This window comes from Helianthus annuus, chromosome 12 (genome assembly GCF_002127325.2).
Source record: "Helianthus annuus cultivar XRQ/B chromosome 12, HanXRQr2.0-SUNRISE, whole genome shotgun sequence".
NCBI lineage: Eukaryota > Viridiplantae > Streptophyta > Magnoliopsida > Asterales > Asteraceae > Helianthus > Helianthus annuus.
Genome location: NC_035444.2, coordinates 75,649,345 through 75,675,759, shown reverse-complemented (window position 1 = coordinate 75,675,759; position 26,415 = coordinate 75,649,345). Strand labels below are relative to the sequence as shown.

The following is a 26,415-nucleotide window of genomic DNA, read 5'->3' as shown; positions in this document are numbered from 1 at the left end:
GCTCGTTGGTCCATTTAGTTTACGATTTATCCCTGAATTAAAATTATGATTTCGCCCTCAGTTAAAAATTACGTTTTTCCCATCATTTTAGTTTTTTTTTATTTTACAAAAACTATAAAGGCTTTTTGTTTTAATTGGTTTACTCGATTTTATTTTTTTCCGTGTCAAGGAGTTGCCTAACACTGGCTCATTACTTCTGAAAAAATACAGTTTTGCCCTGAGCTCAAAATTATGGTCTTATCATCGTTTTTGTTTTTTTCCCCTAGCAAAATTATAATGGTCTTTTTTTAATTGGTTGAAAATTATTCGGCTATCGCCCCGCAACGCGGGCGGGGCATCTACTAGTTATACAACATAAATAAGCTGGTAACTTTTTTTAAAGACAAAGCTTGCTTCTACACTATTTTACATCATTTGTTTAAATAAAACATTTTGTCCGGATTTGAAGATGTGACTTCTCCTTTAAGAGGTATGTGTCTATACCGACTACCAAGTGGGCTACCCCGTATTAGCAATAATCAAGATAACTATGTAGGAATAACATCGTTTATAATATATAAACTATAAAACAAATACAACGATAAAAGAAACGGAAATGAAAATTTCAAACCAGATGCCATGGCAACACGAGTAACGAAAAATTGGTTGAGGTCTTGTGTTTGACATGATTTCCTTAAAATAGATGAATGGTGTCGGCAGGGGCGGACTTACGAGTAAATTACGGGTTCCCGGGAACCCAGTCTTTTTTTAATTTTTAGTGTAAATATATATAAGAAGCTGAAAAGGAACCCATAAGTATATTATAAACGGAACCCATAAACATAAAAGGCCTTGGTTCCACTGGTTATAATCCCGCTTTTCTTCCTAACCCACCCGGGTTCGAATCTCGCCACTGCATATATTTTAGTCCGGTTTTTTTTTTTTAATTCTCTTTTAGTTTTTTTTTCTTTAAACTAATAAAAACATTAAAACCCATTTAGGGTTATATTGTAAAACATACGCCGCACAAATACTGAAATACACAAACAAGCGAACACTCGAACAGCAGCAGGCAGCAGCGAACAGCATTATCTCCGCCACCAGTCCGCCTCCGGCCTCCGCCCTCCTCCGCCTCCGGCTGCTCCGCCGCCTCCGGCTCCGGCTCCGGCTCCTGATTATCATCATCTCAGTTCGATTTCCGGTTAGTTTTACAGTTAGTTTTAAATTTATATCTCTTTGTTTTATACGAATTAATTGATTATCGTCATCTCAGTTCGATTGATTACTCGATTGATTACTTGATGTACAGCTTTCATCTGTTGATTACTTGATTACATAAAAATTGGGTTTAAAAATTGGGGTTTTAAGTTAACAGTGGGTTTAAAAATTGGGTTTAAAAATTCCATTAAGTGGTTTTTAATAAAAATTGGGTTTAAAAATTGGGTTTCATCTGTTCATCTGTTCTGTTGATATTTCTTACTTGATTAAGTGGTTTTTAAGTTAATGTTGCTTACTTGATTACAGAACAGTTCGATTAAGTGGTTTTTAAGTTAATATTGCTGCTGAGAGTTAATATTGAATTTGTTTGGTATTTAGGCATTATCAGTTATGCAGAAGAATATTTCAAGTTTCTTTCAAAGGCAACCACCACCTAACATTGAATCGTCGTCTTCAACTAGTAAACCCTTGAAAATCGTTTTGGATGATCTTCCGTGGGATCCTTCCGAAAGGAAACCAATTTCATCTTATCACCCTAGTCAAAAAGATGAAATTAGACGAACATATTTGCTTCGAGGTCCATGTCAACCGAAAGGGAAAAATACAGATTTTCCACAAACACTTATTGGTAATAGTGATAAGTTAAGACGGTTCAATCCAAAATGGTACACAGAAAAGCATGGAAATTGGTTGGAATATAACGAGGTAACCACTAACTTGCTTACGTGTATGAGTTCTTTGAGCCCGCGTGATAATTTTAGTTCCTTTAATAAACTAAACTTGCTAAAGTTGGCCGAAATGTATTCGTATGATTTTACTTTTGATGAAAAAGATAAGCTTATCGATGAACTCGGCCACTACATTTCTAATATGAAAAGAGATAGTCAGTTTGATAACCTGAATGGGGTTAGTGATCTTGCCAAAAGGATGGTGGAAACAAGGAAACACATTGAGTATCAGTTGGTCTATCGTTTAATAAAGTTGTCACTAGTTTTACCGGTTGCAACGGCTAGTGTTGAAAGGAGTTTTTCTTCAATGAAGCTTGTGAAGACAGAATTGCGTAATAGGATGGGTGATGGATACATGAACGATTCTTGCATTTGTTACATTGAAAAAGAGTTCTTACAACAAGTTTCCGTTGAGAGTGTAATGCAACGTTTTCAAAAGATGATAACCCGTCGTCAACAACTTTAGGTAGTTTTTTTATTTGTAAAGACTATCGTATTTTATATTGTGTTTTTAAATTTCTAATGACGATTTTCTTTTCATCGTTGTATCGTACTTTTATTATGTGATGAACCTTACCCGATCCGAACCATCGAACCGACCCGAAATTCTTTATGTTCGGTTACATGAAATTGGAGTATCTAAAAAAGTGAACCCAGTGAAAAATATTCCTGGATCCGCCACTGGGTGTCGGAAATTTATACCAGGAGCAATAGTACTTCTGAATATGAGAATGGTGTCGGAAATTTATACTAGGATTTTTTGCGCATGTCATTTGTTTGTAATTTGTTGTTTTGGCATTTTAATTAAAGGTAATCGATGATGTAGTTAAAAAAAACAAGAAAATGGTATGTGTTCTCTCTATGCTCCATGGAACCAAACAATAGTGTTCAATCTCTTCATTCGTCTCTCGTACAAGGAATTGAACAACAATGTGTTTACAACCCTTTTATTTCTCCCTAAGAGCTCAACCGAACATGACTTGTATGTATAGCCGATTTAAACAGTTTTTAATTAGTATTTACACTACTAGAAAATTTCCTACAAAAGTTTCCTACAAATTTCCCACAACTCAAATTTTATTACAAATTTTGTACGATTTGCTAACAAAAAAGAAAACCTAAAAAAACCCAAAACTTTTCTACAATTTTCCAACAAAATTTCCGCACAAAAACCATTTGTAGCAATTTCGTCACAACATTTACTAGCTTTTCGATAAAATTCAGACAAAATAAACTAAAACTTTATATAATTTGTAACCACAAAAAAATAAATAATTAAAAAATAAAATTTCTAAATTTGTCGGAAAGTTATAACAAATTGATACCGTTTGCTACATATTTTCGACCAAAAAAAGTTAATCTATTTTTCATTTGTTAATTTTTGAAAAGTAAATAATTTAAAGAAAAAAATTTAAATTTTTTGGAAATTGGTAGCAAATTGACATTAGTTGCTACGGATTTCCTAAAAAAAACTTAATTCATTTGTAATTATTCATTTTTAGAAAAATAAATAATTTTAACATAAAAAGTCAAATTTGTCGAAAATTTGTAGCAAACTAACACCATTTACTACAGATTTCCTACAAAAAAAAGTTATTTTATTTTTTATTTATCAATTTTAGAAAAATTTTAGAAAAATAAAGTGTTAATCCCACTTGCTACGGATTTCCTACAAAACCCATTATTTATTTGTTATTTATAAATGATAGCAAAATAAATACTTTTAAAAATAAAAATGTTAAATTTGTCGTAAATTTGTAGCAAACTAACACAATTTACCACAGATTTCCTACCAAAAAAAGTTATTTTCTTAGTTATTTATCAATTTTAGAAATATAAATAATTTTAAAAAATAAAATGTTAAATTTGTCAAAAATTTGTAGCAAACTAATCCTCTTTGCTACAGATTTCCTACAAAAACCGTTATTTATTTGTTATTTATAAATGTTAACAAAAAAAAATGTTAAATTTGTCTTAAATTTGTAGCAAACTAACATAAGTTACTACAGGTTTCCTACAAAAAAGTTATTTTATTTGTTCTTTATCAATTTTAGAAAAATAAATAATTTTAAAAAATAAAATGTTAAATTTGTCGTAAATTTGTAACAAACTAACACTAGTGACTTCCTAAATAATATAATTTTAAAAAATAAAATGTTGATACACCATGCCATACTATATGATATAGTATACGATACGATACTATACTATATTGTACGATACCATAGAATCCTATACTATCCTATCCTATACTATACTATCTTATCTTATACTATACTATACTTATAGTATACTTATATTATACTATACTGTATTGTACTGTACTATACTATACTATACTATGCTATACTGTACTATTGTACAATGCGATACAATACTATACTACACAACACGACATTATACTGTACTATACGATCCTATACTACACAACACAACACAACACAACATGACACTACACTACACTACACTATACTATACGATATCGTACCATACCATACCATACCATATCGTACCATACCATACTATACCGTATCGTACCATACTATATGATATAGTATACTATAATGTACTGTATACGATACTATATTGTAGATGCGATACGATCTATACTATACAACACAACATTATACTATACAATACTATACTGTACTGTACTGTACTATACTGTACTATACTGTACTATACTATACTATACTATACTATACTATACTATACTATACTATACTATACTATACTATACTATACTATACTATACTATACTATACTATACTATACTATACTATACTATACTATACTATACTATACTATACTATACTATACTATACTATACTATACTATACTATACTATACTATACTATACTATACTATACTATACTATACTATACTATACTATACTATACTATACTATACTATACTATACTATACTATACTATACTATACTATACTATACTATACTATACTATACGATCCTATACTATACAACATGCCACAACACTATACTATGCGATACGATACGATACGATACCATACCGTAACATACCGTACCACTATACTATACTGTATATGATACTATATTGTACGATGCGATCCTATACTATACTATACGATACCCTACCGTACCATACCCTATCATACCATACCATACCTTACCATACCATAACGTACCGTACAGTACCGTACCGTACCATAGGTTACCATACCATACCGTACCGTACCATACCGGCATAGCATGCTATACAATATAGTATACGATACTGTACTGTATTGTACAATACGATACGATCTTATACTGTACAACACTACACTATGGTATACTGTACTATAATACACTATGGTAAACTTTACTATACTGTTTCTACTATATTATATTCTACTATACTATGCTATGCCATGCTATGCTGATGGTATACGATACGATACAATACAATACGATGTAACACCTTGAAAATTTATGTCCAATAATGTATGAACACGTGTCATAAGCTCTGAACGTGTGAAAGAATACTTTAGAGGGACTAAAGTTGACAAACGGGGAAACTATGTGAATATAAGGGTCCAAAGTGTCAACGATGGATAATTATATTTAAAAATAGCCCTACAAGATGTTTATACCTTCAAACGAATAAATCATGGATCATATGAAGCTAAATATGAAAGAAAGTGAGAAATTACAAACTACAGGGGCTAAATATGTCAACATGTGCAAAGTATACCTCTAAGTGACCTTTTAGCAGACCCGAAGCTTTGTAACGGTAAATTATACTCACTAGAAAATATGGTAAAAATTTCATAAAGTTTCGTTATCGTATGAGAAAGTTATGATCAAATTCGTATACGAGGGGTTAAAAGTGTAAATATCATAATTCTTTGTTTCGGAAGCCTTTCTCAGGTATTCAAAACCCTCCAATGCATGGCCACACTCCCTAGGACACCCCAGACCTGTTTTCACTGACTTTGCATGCTGAAAATGTCGGAATAACGAATATCAAGAGTGCAGGGACTAATCATGCAACAAAACAACAAACTTTAAAACCGGTCCCCTCGCGTGGCGCGAGGACCTGTCGCGTGGCACAAGGACCTGTCGCGTGGCGCGACGGGGAAGGTTTTCCAGCAGCACTACCAGATGTCTGTTATCAGAAGCCGTCAGGTTTGCTACAACAGCCTGAAATTCCCACTTGGAAATGGGAAATGGTGACAATGGATTTCATCACCAAATTGCCAAAAACGAAGAAAGGAAATGATACAATATGGGTCATAGTTGATAGACTGACTAAGTCAGCACATTTCCTACCCATTAAAGAGACTTATAGTTCTGACATGTTAGCCCAACTGTACGTAGATAAGATCGTATCCTTACATGGCGTACCAGCATCTATTATCTCTGATAGGGATACTAGATACACGTCACATTTTTGGAAGAGTTTCCAACAATCTTTGGGTACGCAATTGAATTTTAGTATAGCTTACCATCCTCAAACGGATGGGCAGAGTGAGCGTACTATTCAAACGTTGGAAGACATGTTGCGTGCATGTGTAATTGATCTAGGTGGTAGTTGGGACAGGCACCTACCATTGGTCAAGTTCTCCTACAATAACAGCTACCATACCAGCATTCAGGCTGCACCTTTTGAGGCACTATACGGTAGGAAGTGCAGAACACCCATCTGTTGGGCAGAAGTAGGAGACACTCAATTATCAGGTCCTGATATAGTCTTCAAGACGACGGACAAGATTGTCCAGATTCATGACCGCCTAAAAGCTGCCTGGATAGGCAGAAGAGCTATGCTGATAAGAGGCGAAAACCTCTCAAGTTTGAGGTTGGCGACAAAGTTTTGCTTAAGGTATCGCCCTGGAAAGGGGTGATGCGATTTGGTAAGAAAGGTAAGTTAAGCCCAAGGTATATAGGACCATTCGAGATCATCGAATGTGTAGGATCGGTGGCTTATAAGCTAAACTTACCTGAAGAGCTCAATGGTATTCATCATGTATTCCACGTCTGCAATCTGAAGAAATGTCTAGCTGATGAATCGCTAGTTATACCACACACAGATGTGCACATAGACGAGAGCTTAAAATTTGTGGAAAAACCTGTGTCGATTGAGGATTGACAGGTAAAGAAGCTTCGAAGGAAGCTTGTGCCTATTGTCAAGGTGAAATGGGATGCCCATAGAGGTCCCGAATATACGTGGGAGTTAGAGTCCACAATGAAAGATAAGTACCCTTAATTGTTTCCATAAATCTCGAGGACGAGATTTCTTTTAAGGGGGTGAGGATGTAACACCTTGAAAATTTATGTCCAATAATGTATGAACACGTGTCATAAGCTCTGAACGTGTGAAAGAATACTTTAGAGGGACTAAAGTTGACAAACGGGGAAACTATGTGAATATAAGGGTCCAAAGTGTCAACGATGGATAATTATATTTAAAAATAGCCCTACAAGATGTTTATACCTTCAAACGAATAAATCATGGATCATAGGAAGCTAAATATGAAAGAAAGTGAGAAATTACAAACTACAGGGGCTAAATATGTCAACATGTGCAAAGTATACCTCTGAGTGACCTTTTTAGCAGACCCGAAGCTTTGTAACCGTAAATTATACTCACCAGAAAACGTGGTAAAAATTTCATAAAGTTTCGTTATCGTATGAGAAAGTTATGATCAAATTCGTATACGAGGGGTTAAAAGTGTAAATATCATAATTCTTTGTTTCGGAAGCCTTTCTCAGGTATCCAAAACCCTCCAATGCATGGCCACACTCCCTAGGACACCCCAGACCTGTTTTCACTGACTTTGCATGCTGAAAATGTCAGAATAACGAATATCAAGAGTGCAGGGACTAATCATGCAACAAAACAACAAACTTTAAAACTGGTCCCCTCGCGTGGCGTGAGGACCTGTCGCGTGGCGCGACGGGGAAGGTTTTCCAGCAGCACTGCCAGATGTCTGTTATCAGGTTGCACCGCCTTAGTTGCCTAGTTTCTTGATTCCAGGGGCTTCTCCAGTGGTTTTTAAGGTATAGGGACACCTGGAACTGATCAAGGAACACCTGTAGACTTGTGTGTAACAATCTTGTTGCATTATGATTCCTATATAACACCACATTGTTGTAACCATGAACCTTGCTCATTTCAATTGCACTTGACATATTCACTACATCATTTCTAGAGCTTCCTGGACATCAAGCAACCTTCTTAGTGGTCCCCTAATCCTAATTAGGACTCGTGTAAGTATACTTAACCCTTCTAAATTCGTTTAAGCTTAGTTAATTAGCTAAAAGTCAAACCGTCGTAATTAAGGTTTGACTTCAAGATTAGTCAATAATTACTCAGTCAAATCTCGAATTAAAAGTACCTTTAAGTAGGTAATTATGTGGGTAACAAACCCTTAAAAGGGTATTTCCAAAATCCCACTCTAACTATGTTAATTGTCGAGTCAAAGTTTATTGTAAAAAAGTCAACAGAAGGGTTATTTGCAAATTAATGCATAATTAGCAATGTAGGACACATGCAACCTGTTTGATCATTAAAATAACTTGGTAATTAATGTAAGAACATGTCTCAACATGTTCAACTCGACAATTTTTAGTGTAGGCTCGGTTTGGAACCGAAAGTCGCATAGTTTGACTTCTGCTTTGACTTTCAGTTCTGACCCGTTTAAGCCACGTTTAGGATTGCCTTAGAGCTTCTTTTGGACCTATTTACATGTTAGTATAACCTTCTGAGATTATACAACTTGGTTCATTAGACATCCTATTCACATGCATGTTTCCGTTAATCGCATATATGTTGACCATTATGCCCAAATGACCTTAAAATGTGATTTTTTGAAAAGTAAAAGGGTAGACACCTTAGCTACTGATTTATAAACTTGCACCTAAAATTTGAGATCAGTTTGAGGTGTAGATTAAAAGTTATGCTCATTAGCGTAATTTAAAGCTTCTATGATAATTAAATAGCGTAAATTGCATATAGCCTATCTAAACCCAAATTTTTATGCAAACTTAGTACCTACTGATATGAAATAATATTTTAGGATTTTTAAAGATTTTTATTTAATTTTAGGCTGAGCATAACTTAGTGTTCTAAGATTAATTCGGTTAATGCCGATTTTGCCCTTTTAAGCTATAAAATGAGTTTTACAAATCCTTTTGACCCCAAACCTTTTTCAACTGATTCAATATGTTAAATAAATTATTTTGAGCCTTCTGGAATATTAAAAATATCAGCTTTTTTATATAAAACCCGGAAATGGCTCCAAATCGCCTTTTAAAGCATTTTTAGCACATAAGTATGCACTAGAACCTTGTTAAGCATAAGGAGTTGAAACTTACTGATGTAATCAGTAAACTTCTATATATTTTAACAGTAGGAAAATATTTTAAACTCAGATTTCCAGTTTTGACATTTTAGACCTATGTGAAATTACCAAAATGCCCCTACAGAGCATAGAATGGTTATAAGCAATAAATTTCGCATATATTTGATACCCTACTGTTATGACTTAGTAAATCAAGCATATTTACTAATTTAATCAGACCTGTAACTCAGGTTATTATTTAAACTCTTTTACACCCTTTAAAATGATCAAAATGCCCTTATAAGGCATAGTTTGGGTTTAAAATCATTTGGGGCATAATGGAAGGTATTATTCTGATATCACAACATATTTTAAGCATATTAACTTCAGAAACTTGTATTTGACTCTTATGGTTACTCGTTACGCACTTTACGCGTTCGGATCGGCTTATGTAACTAGTTTACCGATTTTAGCCGAAACGGGTCAAACCATATCCTTTCGGTCTCAAATTCCATAATGTGATTAAGTTACCCATATTAAACAAGTATGCAAGCTTGTTGGGTCAAAACCACATTCTAAAACGGTCTTCGCCTTACCAAGCGTTTAAACCGTAATCTTCATTTATAACTAACCGGTCTAAGCTTAGGCTAATTAAAGACCCGTTAGAATTCTAATAGGTTATGAAAAACCTTCATTTCCAGATATAGGAGCCCAGTAAAAGCTACGTGCACTTGCTGTATTTGATTTATACTTTGCTCAGGTAAATACGTTTAACTTATTTTCCCTTATACGGGCTTGGGGTACGGTATATAAAATACCGCTTGGTCGGGTAATTGACCTTAACCGGTCGATGGGTAAGAGTTGTCAAGATAACCCGTTTAAAAATGTTGTTTTGTTTGTTTAACGCCTTTGGGGGTTTAATGACCATGTCCCGGATATCCTTGGCATCATTCAAAGAATGGCCACGACCTTAGCACACGGGTGTAGGCGTACACCCGCAGTGCATATCAATAAAGTATAATCGTCGGTACGAGAGAAGTCACGCGGCGGAATTATATTAAGTGGTGTGTCTATTAATCTTTAATCCGCTACGACCCGGACAACTGAACGCATAGCAAACATGTAATTCTTTTACAAGATTATAAGCAAATAATTATCCCAAGTTAATAAAAAGTTTTGTGTCGCGGGCATTCAAATCAATTTTAAACATTTTCAAAATGAGTCAATTAAATTGTATTTACCGGTGTAAACTGACGTATTTTCCAAAAAGGCTATGTGCAGGTACTACGCGTAATAGGCTGGCCACTCCTTAGCATCAATAAAAGTCTCGCAAGCTTAGGATGCATGAAGTCTGTTGAATTAAAAGTTTCCTCTTTGTTTGGATCCGCCTGTGGATCTATTTCAACTTTTGTAATACTGGATATTACAATATTATTTTTGGTTGAAATAAATCTTTCTTTTGCTTCCGCTGTGCATTTATATTTTGTATTGTTTGACTATGACGATATCAACTACGTCACGGAACCCCCACCGGGCCCACCGGTGACACGTGGAAAATTGGGGTGTGACATACGATACTATATTATAGAAAATAAAAATAATATCAAAATGAATATGGTTACATAATAGAAAATGGTTGTGTATATATCTATTATTATATGTCTATATATATTAATACCTATACTATACTATACTATACGATACGTTATGATATTATACTATACTACATTATACTATATTAGTATAGATCGTATACCATACCATAGTATATACCATATTAGACTTTATTATACTAGACTATACCATACTATAATATACTATACAACACGATGCAATATTATATGATACCAGACCATAAGATATTAACGTACAAAACTATAACTCTTCAAAGAGGTTCACGTATAACCTGATTTTCTTAATTCCCTTGTTTAATGATTCTACAAATAGTATATTTATCGATACGTACATGTATTCACTACTATAAGTATTAGTTATTCAATGAACACAGTATTCACATGTGAATAAACTTATTCCTAATGATTCTCATACGGACCCACTGCTATGTATATAGAGCGGTTCATATACAAAATAGTTTACACCTAAAAAGCGTAAGAAATAACAAGGAGAGGACATTTGTATAGAAGTGTACAAAAAACCCGAATCCGGATAGGAACCCTCAAAAAAACCCGAACCCGACCCTACCCGTAGGGTAGGGACCGGGCATGCATACTCTGTTCAATACCCGAACCCGAACCCGTGTTTTTTCGTACCCGGTTTGTACCCGAGTTTTCAGCATACCTGGTTTTCCATAAAACCCATACCCGGGTTTTCGTAATACCCGTAACCGGGTTTTCGCAATACCCGGATCCGTTGTGTACAACAACTTTTTTTGAACGTTTAGAGCTTGTGTGAGCCTTTTTTTGGACAAATTTCAAGGCATACAATATGTAAGTCCTTGTGTAATGAGGCTTTATATCACGAGGAGAAGGGCCATAGCGCCCCATAGGCCATAGCGACGCCCCACACCAGTACGGGGGCGCTATGGGGGTGAATTTTCTTGGAGTCGCGATACACATAGCGGCGTTAATCCGATGCACAATGTTTCCCCCACTCACACACACACACACACATATATATATACATACATATGTATGTATAATTGAAGGGTTATATAACCCCCTTACCTCTACACCCTCTTGTGATATAAAGCCCCCTAAAGCGCTCTCTTACGCATTTCGCCACCTGTCGCATAACGTCCTCAAAGAGGCTTTATGACTACGCATGGCCTAAAAATAAAGGTTTCCATTATGTGTCTATGTTTTATGCCAAAAAAAAAGAATCAAAAAACCCGATCTATACCTGAACCCGAACCATACCCGATCAATACCCAACCAATTCCCGAACTCTACCCAACCAATACCCGAACCCGGAAATAGGGTATTCTAATTAATACCCGGGTATTGAAATCCCAAACCTGGGTACACACGGTATAAATCTAGCCAAAACCCGAACTCGATCTGGGTATGGCCAATACCCGAAAATTCAAAACCTGGTCATATCCGTACCCGGGTATTAGAAAAAACCCGGTTTGTGAATCTATATAATTGCCTCCACTTAGAGGGAGTTATGAATAAGGGTATTTGTGTCCATTTACGAGCGCAACTTTCTAGCCCTATAACATTATAATAGCACCATGTAAAATGGGCTAACAGACATCCTCGCAAGCCCATAATAGCATAATGTAAAATATGATTAAAACACCATACTTTTCGTATTCAAAAAATCATTTCAGACATAAGCAAATGAGAACATTGTGTAAAATGGTATGACGTAGTTATTTGTGCGATGTGTTAGGCCACACGGAGTCGTGCGTTATAGCATCACGGAAAGGTTGTTCAACGTGATATTTCCCACCGCCACCATAAACATAACGCCTGATACATTAACGAAAACAGGTTTCCGTGATTTTTTCAACGCCGTGATATATTATTTTATGAGGGTAGTTGTTGGTTGGGGGGAAATTGTTGGGTGTGGTGGTAAGTGATGACCACCCCCACTAAAAAAGGTTGTGAGTGATGTAAAAATGGTTGATGACATGGCGGAATTTGATTGATGCTTATGAGTGATAGAATTCTATCACTAGTGATCATCCCCCCTCCCCTTAGACCATGTGTAGTGGTAACTTGTTATAATGCCCCCACTATGGGGCATTATCCGACACGTGGCAACCCAGTCAGCATGGGGCATTATAGCATAAAGTGGTGTAGTGGGGATAATGCCCAAATAATGCTCCTTCCAATCATTAAAAAAAAGCAACCTAAATGATATTGGCTAGTCAAACATGGGAATAATGCCCATTGGATGCATGCAGCGTTTTCATTATAACGCCAAACGTGATTTTCTGATTTTTTTTTTAATATAATGCCTAGTGTAATGGATGGGGGGGCGTTTTGGGGCGTTATTTTTCAATTTTTTTTTTTTTAAAATCACGCCCCACTACGGGTGGTCTTACACTTGAAAAGAAAACTCATTTTTATAAGAATATATCAATATTATATACATATTAAAGCTAAAGTATTGTTTGATTTTATGGTACATTTTTTTTTGAAAAAGAAAAATGAAGCATGTAAAAGTTATTGAATTAAAAAAAATAAAAAAAATTTGGTAGAACTAATATTTAATGAAAAAAAAGTCAACCTAAGAGTAGGCCTGTAAACGGACCGAACGAACACGAACATAGGCATGTTCGTGTTCGTTCATTTAACTTTAACTGAACACCGAACACGAACATGAACACGAACATATAATTGAACACATTTTTTTGTTTGTGTTCGTTCATTAAGAAATCGGGCATGTTCATGTTCGTTTATGTTCGTTCGTTTAAAGCCAAAACGAACAGTTCACGAACATAAACGAACACAAACGAACATAAAAAAAATAAACTGAACATATTTGATTAAACATAAATTAACATGATTGAAGAAACAAGTCTAATATATTACATTTCATCCGAAAAACACATCTAAATAAGTGTTCATAGATATACTAATTAGTTATATTTATATAAATAGTTAGAAAACCTAATATTTATATAAATATAACTATTTATGTATTTATTAAAATTTAACCAAACATAAACGAACGTTCACGAACATAAATGAACAAACACAAGCAGTGTTTATGTTTGTTCATTTAATTAAACGAACAAATGTTTTTGTTCGTGTTCGTTCATTTATTAAATAAACGAACATAAACGAACTTCCCGCCGAACAAGTTCATGAACAGTTCATGAACATTCGGTTCATTTATAGGCCTACCTAAGAGCATGAAACCGAACAGAGGAGCTTGGTATATCTATTCGTATCTCGTATAAATGCCAATGTTGAACCAAAAAAGACGAACCAAAAAAGACTTACATAGCCTAACAAAACAATGTTTCATTTCATTACAACTACAAGTTTTAATATGGAATCAAAGAACCTAACTAGTCAGCAGTGGCGGACCCAGAAATTATTTGTTGAGGGTGCGGATAAGGTGTTCAACCATATTTTCAAGGGGTGCGGGCGAGTTTTTTTGCCTAAAATATACTCTAATTTTTTTTTCAATGGGTGCAGCCGCCCACCCTGACCAAAGGGTAGGTCCGCCCCTGCTATGCAGTTTAGAGCTAAGGCAAAGTGGAGGTTGGGGGTTCGACTCCGGTCGGGCGTGTATTTACCACCTTGGGTAGGCAGCTCTCAGTTACGCTGCGAGTTGCCCTTAGCCGTAGTTTGCTATGGTCTCCTAGCGTAACTGGGTTGTCGTTAAAAAAAAAACTATGCAGTTTAGAAACCGTTATGGTTTTAATCTGCAACAATTACGAATATAGTAAAATCAGACATCAGTTACACTATGTAACTTAACTAAATGTTATGAGAAAACATAAATGATAATTTTGCATAGAACATGCAATTGGAAAAGTCAGTCAAAATTTAGTGACTTGTAGAAACTTGACCCCAATTCATTTCCTTGCATTTAAAACATAACACTATTGAGTATGAAGCCAACTTGACAATGTGACATTGTTGAGTGCCAAGCCACTTGACAACTTGATCAAGCTGAGGTCAGAAAGCAGGATAAGAGGATGATATCCACAGGGTTATCCAATCTTCCTGTGATCCAGATTTTACGGATCTTGTCTTTCTCTTTCCTCTATCATTCAATCTTATATATATGATTGTATTGTATCTGTAAATTCTTGTACCAAGCTTAATAACAAATACTCCTAGTTACCACAGTGGATGTAGGTCAGAACCGACCGAACCACTATAAATCTTTGTGTTCTTCAACAGAAAATTGTGTGTGTGTGTGAGTTCTGTGTTCATGTGTGTATTCTGATCCTAACAACTGGTATCAGAGCTCAGGCTCTTGTTGTTAAACCGAACAGAAACAGAACAGAAACAGAGGTGTAAAAGATACTGACCTGTGGAATCGGAACTAGGGTTCTGATCAGAGACGTTCAGCCACCTCCGCCACTCGTCAACCGCTGGCAGTTCCGTCGCAGCCAGAACCGCTGCCGCTCTCTCCGCCACTGCTGTCTAGGATTCCGATTGAACCCAGTTTGGCTCTTGTGTGACACACGAACATGACAGAAGAAGAAGAAGCTGACCAGTGAGATAGAACTAGGGTTCCGATTGAACCCAGTCTCTTGTTCATCGCAGGAAGAAGAAGAAAAGAGAGAGCATACTCCTTTTTTTGTTCTGGTGAAATTTGGGGAAGAAGAGCACGTTCGCGTTTTTTTTTATTCTGGTGGAGAATCGAATGTTTCAATTTGATCAGAAAGGCCCCTCATCTTTTTTATTTCTGGTGGTGGAGAAATTGAAGTTCTAAACTTATCAGAAAGACCCCTCAACTTTTATTTCTGGTGAAGAAAATTGAATTTCTCAATTTTATCAAGAAAGGTCCCTCAACTTTGAACAAGATCTCATTATCCATCAATACTTGTCCATTGCCATTAAAGCTTGAAACAGATAAGTTATTTGTTTCTGATTATTGCTTTCGCTCGTATAAATTACCACTTAGCAGTACAAACCCGTTTGGTTAGTAGTAATTTGGTAATTTTTTTTAATGGCAGAAGATAGTAAAATCAAGATTGATAAGTTCGATGGTAGTGATTATGGATTTTGGAAAATGCAAATTGAAGATTTATTGTATCAGAAAAGTTTGCATTTGCCTATGTCAGGTGAACAACCAGATGACATGTATGATGAGGATTGGAAGTTGTTGGATAAACAAGCTTTGGGTGTGGTTAGGCTTTCTTTGGCAAAGAGTGTTGCTTACAACATTGTCAATGAAACAACCACATATGGTGTATTGAAAGCTTTGTCCAACATGTATGAAAAGCCATCCACTTCAAACAAAGTATTCCTCATCCGACAATTGGTTAACACCAAGATGAAGGAAGGCATGTCGGTTACCGCTCACATAAATGAGTTTAACTCGATTATCTCTCGTTTAGCCTCAGTTGAAATAAAGTTTGAAGATGAAGTGCAAGCACTACTCCTTTTATCATCGTTGCCCGACAGTTGGTCAGGCACAGTCACAGCTGTTAGTAGTGCATCCAGCACTACCAAACTCACTTTCGATAGTATTCGTGACTTGATAGTAAACGAAGATATCCGACGGAGAAGCAGTGGTGAGACTTCTAATTCTAGTTCTTTATTGCATACAGAAAGTAGAGGAAGAAGAAACAAAAGAGGACATAATCAAGGCAGGTCCAAGTCCAGAAGAAGGGGACAGTCAAAGAACAGAAAAGACGTTGAATGTTGGAATTGCAAAGAAAAAGGTCACTAAAGAAGCCAATGTACAAAACCCGCTTCAAAGAAAGAAGTAAACAGTGTATCCTCGGAAGAACAAGGTGATGTTCTCATCTGTTCTGTTGAAGATTCAGTTGAATCTTGGATTATGGATTCAGGTGCTTCTTTCCATGCTATCTCATGCCCAGATATGGTCAAAAATCTACGAACAGGTAACTTTGGTAAAGTTTGTTTAGCAGATGATCAAATGCTTGATATCACAGGTATTGGAGATGTAGACTTGAAAACCTCATTAGGAACTATATGGACATTGAAAAATGTCAGGGTTATTCCTAATTTGAGGAGAAAGTTGATTTCAGTTGGTAAACTGGATGATGAAGGGTTTAATGTTCACTTTAGGGGTGGACAATGGAAAGTGATCAAAGACAATTTAGTGATTGCCAAAGGAAAGAAGCAAGGTACTCTATACATGGCAGAAGTTTCTGCTGAAGGTGTTCATGCAATGACCACCGGTCCGAGTCCATCAAATTTATGGCACAACCGACTCGGACACATGAGCGAGAAGGGATTGAAGATGTTGGCTCAGAAAGGTAAGTTTCCAGACTTGAAGAAAGTGGAAACTGAATTCTGTGAACCTTGTGTTCTTGGAAAACAAAAGAGGGTTACTTTTGTGAAGACAGGGAGGACACCGAAAGCTCAGAAGTTAGAGCTTGTTCACTCGGATGTATATGGACCAACCTCAGTTTTATCTCTAGGAGGCTCAAGTTTTATCTCTAAGATATGGAAATCTACTATTGAAAATGAAACTAACTTGAAGGTAAAGTACTTAAAGTCTGATAATGGTGGTGAATACATAAGCAATCAGTTCACTAACTATTGCGCCAAGGAAGGGATAAAGATGATCAAGACAGTTCCCGGAACTCCTCAGCAGAATGGTGTAGCTGAGAGAATGAATAGAACTCTAAATGAGAGGGCTAGAAGCATGAGGCTAAATGCCGGGATGCCCAAGACATTTTGGGTCGATGCAGTTAGCACTGCAGCCTACTTGATCAACCGTTCACCAACCGGTCCCTTAGATTTCAAGTTGCCTGAAGAAATATGGCAAGGAAATGAGGTAAGTCTCGAACACTTACGAGTCTTTGGTTGTAGTGCTTACGATTTGTTAGAAGCTGGTGACAGGGATAAGTTAGACTCAAAATCCAAGAAGTGCACATTCATTGGTTATGGGTCAGAACAAATGGGTTACAGGCTTTGGGATAATTAAGGCAGAAAAGTAATAATAAGCAAGAATGTCGTCTTCAATGAAAACGAATTGTATAAAGACAGAAACAACAAAGGACCAGAAGTTCAGAAAGACTATGTTGAATTTGAAAGTGGTGAAACAAGGAAAGAAGCTTCAGTCGACATTCCAGAAAATGGGAATGAGTCAATCGACTGTGGGAGCTCAGGGGATGATTCTAGTAATGATTCTGCAGAAGAAGAAGAAGAAGAGGTCGCTCCTCAAATTCCAGAATCCCCAGAAACTCCTCAGTTTCAACGAAGAAGATCCTCCAGAATCGTTAGACCACCAGACAGATATTCACCATCCGTCAATTACATACTTTTGACAGAAAATGGTGAACCCCAGTGTTACTCAGAAGCCATGGGGTTGAAAGATTCATTGCAGTGGGAGTTAGCAATGAAAGAAGAAATGAAGTCGCTTGAGAAGAACAAGACCTGGCACTTAAAAAAGCTTCCAGCTGGGAAGAAGGCTCTTCATAACAAGTGGGTTTTCAGGGTCAAAGATGAAGATGATGGTACCAAACGGTACAAAGCAAGATTAGTAGTCAAGAGATTTCAGTAGAAAGAGGGAATTGATTTCAATGAAATATTTTCTCCAGTGGCGAAAATTACAACTACAAGTTTTAATATGGAATCAAAGAACCTAACTAGTCAGCAGTGGCGGACCCAGAAATTATTTGTTGAGGGTACGGATAAGGTGTTCAACCATATTTTCAAGGGGTGCGGTCGAGTTTTTTGCCTAAAATATACACTAATTATTTTTTTCAATGAGTGCAGCCGCCCACCCTGACCAAAGGGTAGGTCCGCCCCTGCTATGCAGTTTAGAGCTAAGGCAAAGTGGAGGTTGGGGGTTCGACTCCGGTCGGGCGTGTATTTACCACCTTGGGTGGGCGGCTCTCAGTTACGCTGCGAGTTGCCCTTAGCCGTAGTTTGCTATGGTCTCCTAGCGTAACTGGGTTGTCGTTAAAAAAAACTATGCAGTTTAGAAACCGTTATGGTTTTAATCTGCAACAATTACGAATATAGTAAAATCAGACATGGGTTACACTATGTAACTTAACTAAATGTTATGAGAAAACATAATTGATAATTTTGCATAGAACATGCAATTGGAAAAGTCAGTCAAAATTTAATGACTTGTAGAAACTTGACTCCAATTCATTTCCTTGCATTTAAAACATAACACTGTTGAGTATGAAGCTAATTTGATAATTTGACATTGTTGAGTGCCAAGCCACTTGACAACTTGATCAAGCTGAGGTCAGAAAGCAGGATAAGAGGATGATATCCACAGGGTTATCCAATCTTCCTGTGATCCAGATTTTACGGATCTTGTCTTTCTCTTTCCTCTATCATTCAATCTTATATATATGATTGTATTGTATCTGTAAATTCTTGTACCAAGCTTAATAACAAATACTCCTAGTTACCACAGTGGATGTAGGTCAGAACCGACCGAACCACTATAAATCTTTGTGTTCTTCAACAGAAAATTGTGTATGTGTGTGAGTTCTGTGTTCATGTGTGTATTCTGATCCTAACAAACACTTCGTCCTGGTCAATCAAACAATTTTTTTTTTTCCAAAAAAATGGTGATTTCAATCTTAAAAAAATGCTTAAAATTCCAGTACTTTTAGTTCTGCTTATTGTAAATTATAAATTGTAAAAAGTTGAATTAAATTTAAAAAAAAAATGAAGAGTGGGATAAATGAGAATATGCGTTGCATGAGTCTTACCAAATCTTTTATTGCCAAAATATCGACACTTTCGGTACTTTTGTGGGGGAATCCGTCAGAGGAGGATAAGTGACCTTTTATTCAACTTTTTTCCCTGAATAACCTTACCAAAATTCTATTTTTTTCTGGCTCCTTATCCTTTACTTACTATATTGTAATTTATATAAAAACTTAACCCTAAACAACAAACCATAAAACATTAATCATAACTTAATACATAACACAAGAAACATAACACCATAAATCATAAATTCCATAAACCATAAAACACAAAGAAAAAACATAAAACATATCACATAACATAACACATAACACATAACATTAAACATGAACCATAAAACATATTGAGAATTATTCTTACACTTTGATAAGTAGAAAGAGATTAAATAAGTGCAAGAAGAGTTCAACTAATTTGCGTTGAGAATTATTCTTACATATGTGGCTATTGAGAAGTCAACCTACTATTACTTAAACTATTCCTTTGAATTAATAACAAAATTTGGGATTCTTGAAGAGAAAACAATGACGGGCTCCGGATTATGCCATTATGGGTGGCCCAAGTATAGTCGGCCCAGCAACCTGGATAGATGAAAGAAAAAGAAAGAACGAGGAATATATGTGTTGTCCGGTTGTTGGATGAATGCAGTGGCGAAGCTTGACCAAAAGTTTTAATGGGACGGAAAGTCATGGGACTCAATTTATATATTGTATAATATTTAAGAAAAATAATTGGGGGGACAATCCTATATAATTTTAAAATTTTCGAACGAAAAATATGAAAATTTACACTTCTAACCGAAACATTTGGGGGGCGGGTGCACCCACTTTACACTATGCTCCGCCTCTAAATGAATGGACCGGCGCCAGGGCCGGCTCAACCTTTTTGGTGGCCTAAGGCGAAGTAAAAGTTTGTGGCCTCCCCCCCCCCCCCCCCCCAAAAAAAAAAAAAAAAAAACAATTTGAGAACTTGAAGAAGATAAATTAGGCAGCAATTTACCTTCAACACCGATACAGTGACTTGATGCAGCGGCCGGCGACATATAAAGAAGATAAAAATTACCGTTGAAGTCTTGATTCTTGAAGACTTGGAGAAGATGATGAGGCGCGGCGCAGCTGTTTCTCTTCCCGGTGCCATAACTGATAACCCGCTGCCATAATCAATAATGCCGCTGCCATAAGTGAAAGTGATAAGCCGCCCTAAGTTAATCTATACGACCAGACTTTTAAGAAAATACATATAATATATTTATTTTTTTAAATGGAGACCCTATAGTTGATGTGGCCCAAGACCCAAGCCTCATTTGGCTTACCCTTGGGCCGGCCCTGACCGGGGCTTGAACTTTTTTTCCAACAACATATCACATAACTTTTCACTCATAAGAATTTAAGTTTAAGCCACATTTGTGAATAACAAACACCATACCATTAGGTCATGTGAGTTTGAACTTTAAGTAATATTCATAATGTAGTCTATTTCACTCAACGATGGTTGTTTCCACTAGCGTTTTGTTCATGGGGTATTTTTTTATCTCGGTTTCGTGTTACTGAACGTTCAAATCAAATATGTTGTTTAAGTGTCATTAGTTTGTGTCAACTACCGACTTGTACTTGTCGAGACGTGTTATCCAGGAAGAAAACATATTTAAATCATGAGAAGAAAAAGTAAATAATTGGATCGAATAATCTACACATTAAAGGAATAAATATATTAAAATTAGATTATTGTGAGTTAAATTTGTAGCATGGAAATGAAAATTTTCAAATTGTAACAAATCTCATGAAACTATTTGTGTTTAGTCTTACATACAAATTCAAGCATCCAAATTAGGCATGCATGAGTAGATGACTGGGACATTTGGGCCATGGATCTTACAACTTTTAAGGGCCTCCCAAACTTACTATTACCCCATTCAAAACTTTTAGCCCAAAACTACCCACTAGTTGGGCTCCTTTTTGTACTGTATTTTTTACTCTATCACAATGCAAGTATGTAACCTACAATTTGTGATCCTTTCCACATTCTGTTATACACAGGTTGATTTAGGTTATATATACCAATGTTTTAAAAACCGGCTTTTAAATCATATCGGGTTGAGCTTTGAAATGGTTCAACCAGTTAAACCGTGTTGTACCGGGCGGTTTAACCGGGTTACTAATTAACCATATACTTCCATAAAATATAAATTCATCTAAAAAATAATCCAATCTTATTTAGGATTTATGTAACTAATCATTGTTTTATCTAAAATGAAAATATTTTCTTGTAAAATATTAAACATTTTAAGAGTTTTTTTCTATCACCTATTAACAATATTACATTGGATGAAGTGGGTAACAGTTTCAACAATGATGGGATATTGGAATGGAAGGCATTAGGTTAATTACCGGGAATATTAAAGGTCGGTATTACCTTAATATCGTATATTATTAAAATAAATTAAAAATCGAATTTTAAGATAACGCGGATTGGTTCAACGGTTTGAACCAGTAGAACCAAGTTTAGCGTTGATATATAAGACATACCGTATTCGGGTTATACCAGTCTTTATCGTATCGGACTCGTGTCTGGTATCCGGTATAACCGGCCGGTTCATACCGTATTTAAAACATTGATATATACAACCCACCCCCCAAATAGGTAAAGTTTTACAACGTAACCAAAATTTACAAACCTCTTAAATTATTTTATGGAAACCGATATTATTTTTTTTACCTATAGGTTTGTTTTCACTTCACATTGCAATAAATGTTGTACAATCAACACCCCAAAAATGTAAACAAAGTACCATTGCAGCTGGCTTTAGATAAGATCATAAATCATAAAATTGCATCATAAGCTATTCTTGTAGGACCATCTTTCTATTCTAGTATAGGAGCAACAATGGGTCCTTTAATAGCCCGCTTGACTTTTGTCTAGTAGCTCATCAAGAATCGTACAATACTTGAATTTCATCAATGGATGCTTGTCACAAGTATTATATCTAATAACTGAATCAACACTTGATACTACTACCTAATTGAAGAATAAGCCGTCACGACTCACGAGAGCTACCTACAGGAGATCTGGCGAAGGGAGGAAATTAGAGCCGGTAGACGAGTGTGAAAAAAATCATGACTGAAATGTGGTAGAAGTCATATTTATGTATGAGAAACTTGTAATGGTAGTGAGGTGTGCGTAGAAACTAAGAATATTGAGATGATGGATTATATTATTAACCTTAGTTAATTCTTTTCGGGATATCTATATTGGATATAAACTAACGTCCATCATTGATTGCTTTTTTGAAACTAATATATATATATATATATATATATATATATATATATATATATATATATATATATTTTTCCTTTCAAAAAAAAATATAAGAAAATATGCTTAAAATTAAAAATGAGGGAGGAATGTTGGTAATTTTCATTAATACATGAGTTTGAGATCTTTGAGAATTGAGTTGAGTTAATCATGGATATTACTAAAATAAGAGAGGAATGTTAGTAATTTTAGTGATTATCAACATTTGTAGATGTATTGGATTAACTCGTTGAATAGGCATCCTCGTTATAAATTAATCGAGTTAGCTGATGCAATAATAGCGGACTTGATTGTTCTAACGAGCTAGTGTGTAATCGGATTTGAGCCAAATACCATTATTGTATGGACTTATTTAATTGAGTAGTTTAAATATTTAATAGAGTTAAAATATTTAATGTAGTTGACTAGTTAATATAAAGAATTTTTTTTTTGAACGGCCAACAAAATTTTATTAATCAAACTAGCAAGATGCTAGACTCCAAATTTACAAAAATAACCACCACAAGGCCAAAAAAAGGCACAATACAAACTACATTACATAACCAAATTAAAACTCCGCCATTCGTTCCACGACCAATGAGACGATCTCGTACGGTTCTTTATCCAATGATAGGCCATCGACTTCGATTCTTCAACAACCTTTGATATACTCGGAACAGCTTGACTGAATAGGACTTCATTTCGCATCCTCCATACACACCAAATTACAACCTGTACAATAGCACTAACGATCATTTGTTTCTTCTTACTTCCATTAACAGTGATATAAGCATCAAGAATATCCTTTAAGCTGAAAGCGATTATGGGAGGGATTCTACACCATTGTGCAACAATGAGCCAAATCGACTGAGTAAACTAGCACGAGACGAACAGATGTTCACTTGTTTCCTCATATTCACCACAAAACAAGCACCGGCAATCCGCAATATAGATATTCCTAGCTGCCAAAGCAACCCAAGTGGGTAGTCTATCCGACAGAGCTCGCCATGAAACAATACCCACCTTTTTTGGAACGAACTTATTCCATAAAAACAAATATTCCGGAACCGATCTCGAGACTGACGCTGAAATTCTTTTTATGCTCGCCACCGAAAAATTCTCCGAATTATCGTGACTCCAAACCCATGAATCTGGCCCAGTTCTGACTTTGAAATCGCACAGGAGAAGCAACAAATCTATCAATTCTTCTTGTTCACTATCGGACATGACTGGCCTACTCCAATCCCATGAAAGGTTTACCAAATTTAGCTCCCACGAAACACGATCAGCCACATAACAAGATTTATCCTTCTCAAGAGCAAATAAGAGAGGGAAACAAATATACAAAGGCTGAACACCAATCCAATGATCAAGCCAAAATGCTGCCTTCGAACCGCAACCCACTTTACACCAAATAGAAACTGGGAGATCTATACCAACCTGATTAAGATGGCCGCAAATTCCGACGATGTGCTTCCAAGGCCCGGCCAGTGAAACCTTTGCTGGAACCGGAGCCCAAGATCTGTTATTATGGTGGACCGCCCATATAACCCTTCTCCATAATCCATCTTTGTCCGTCTTAAATCTCCACCACCATTTCGATAGCATAGCTAAGTTAGCATCGCGAAGTGACCCAAATCCTAGGCCGCCATACTCTATAGGAGCTATTACCTTTTCCCAAGCCATCTAGCTCATGTGGGAATTCACATCCGAGCCCCCCCAAAAGAAGATCCTCCTCAACCTTTCTAAAATCTCCAAAACTTTTGCGGGTGCTTTATATAATGAGAAAAACTAATTCGGTAACGAGTTCAAAACCGACTTTATCAACGTAATTCGACCACCGAAAGAAAGATGCTTAGCTTTCCAAAGCGACAACCGATTCCTGAATACATCTATAACCGGTTTCCAGTTTCGAATAAGATTCATATTCGCTCCTACCACCAATCCCAAATGCTTAAAAGGAAAAGAACCATTTTTACACACTAGGATATTCGCCATTTGTTGTACCTCTACATCATCCACCCCGACCCCATACACGGAGCACTTAGAAAGATTCACTTTTAAACCAGAAACCAAATAAAAACATCTCAAAATTCTTCGTAAATTAAGAGCATTCTCAGCCGACCAATCTCCAAGAAAGACGACGTCATCGGCATAAATGAGATGGGACAGAACCGGACCATTCATGGTACATCGCAAGCCTTTAAAAATACCATCCGACACTGCCTTTTTCATATACCAGTGAGCGCCTCTATAGCAATAACGAACAAAAAGGGGGACAACGGGTCTCCTTGACGCAATCCACGAGTATACTCAAACTCCATAGTTGGAGAACCATTTACTAGTACCGAAGCCCGAGATGATTCTAGAGTCGCCATAATCCAACCCCTCCAATGCTCCGGGAAATTCATTTGGGCCAGAACCGAATCAAGATACTTCCAATTAAGAGAATCGTAAGCTTTATTAATGTCCACCTTAAAGATCATGCCAGCCTTTTTTGCCTTCTTCATCCAAGCTATAACTTCATTAAGAAATAGTGGGCCATCAGAAATGTTTCTTCCGGACAAGAAAGCAGACTGCTCTACCGACACTAATTTTCCAACCACCTTTTTGAGCCGGTTCACCAAGACTTTAGAGATAGCTTTATTTACAACTCCAATAAGACTAATAGGACGGAAATTAGCCGGAGAAGTAGGATCATTGATTTTAGGAATTAATGCAATGAAGGAAGACGAGCAACATCTATTAATAGACCCATTAATGTAGAATTCCTGAAAAATCTTAAGGAAGTCGCCTTGAAAGAGATCCCAATTCTTTTTAATAAACTTGAAGTTAAATCCATCCGGGCCCGGGGCCCTATCCCCCACACAACCCCAAATAGCTTCCTTAATTTCCGCAAGTGAGAAAGGTTCCACAAGAATATTAGCTTCAGCATCCGACATGGGAACCAAATTCTGACACATTATGGCAGGTCTAGAGTTCATCGGCTCCACGAACAAATTTGCAAAATAATCAAAGAATGATTCTTTTACCACCACCGGATTCGAACACCAAGCACCGTCTATCATAAGGCCATTAATACGTCTATCATAAGGTCTAGAGTTCATCGGCTCCACGAACAAATTTGCAAAATAATCAAAGAATATTGATTAAGCCATATGTGCAATTGGGCTTTTGCCACGATGGACATATTTTATATTAATAAAAAGTTGTATCAATTAAATGAGAGAGATATCTATTAGTTTTATGGGCATGTCGGTTATGGCCTGGTGATGTAACTGATCCGCAAGTTTGGGAAATTTTGAAAAGTTTTCTAGAAACCGATTATGGGAGATATGAACGAGCCTATTAATCTCAAAGAATTCATACGGCATTATGATATTCTTAAAAAATCACAATCCTATTCTTCTTAAGAATTGAGTTTAATCTCTTCGAACTTTTAAGTATACCAATCTAGGGATGGCAATGGGTCGGGTTTGGGACGGGTTTAGGTAATCCCAAACCCAAACCCGGTTAGATAAGTTTGTCCCAAACCCGTCCCAAAACCCGTCGGGTTTCTAGCAGGTAAATACCCGTCGGGTATCGGG

General features: G+C 36.2%; 1 protein-coding gene across 1 annotated transcript; it reads left to right on the top strand.

The window, feature by feature from the left end:
* Positions 1 to 862: 862 nt before the first annotated feature.
* LOC118484736 lies at positions 863 to 2,467 on the top strand. Its single transcript, XM_035980680.1, has 2 exons — positions 863 to 1,180; positions 1,576 to 2,467. The coding sequence occupies exon 2, from the start codon at positions 1,588 to 1,590 to the stop codon at positions 2,389 to 2,391; it is 804 nt and encodes a 267-aa protein (XP_035836573.1). The 5' UTR covers positions 863 to 1,180; positions 1,576 to 1,587; the 3' UTR covers positions 2,392 to 2,467.
* Positions 2,468 to 26,415: the final 23,948 nt, after the last annotated feature.

Bases quoted from the DNA above. Each gene is read 5' to 3' on its own strand.
- LOC118484736 (XM_035980680.1), top strand. From the start codon at position 1,588: ATGCAGAAGAATATTTCAAGTTTCTTTCAAAGGCAACCACCACCTAAC.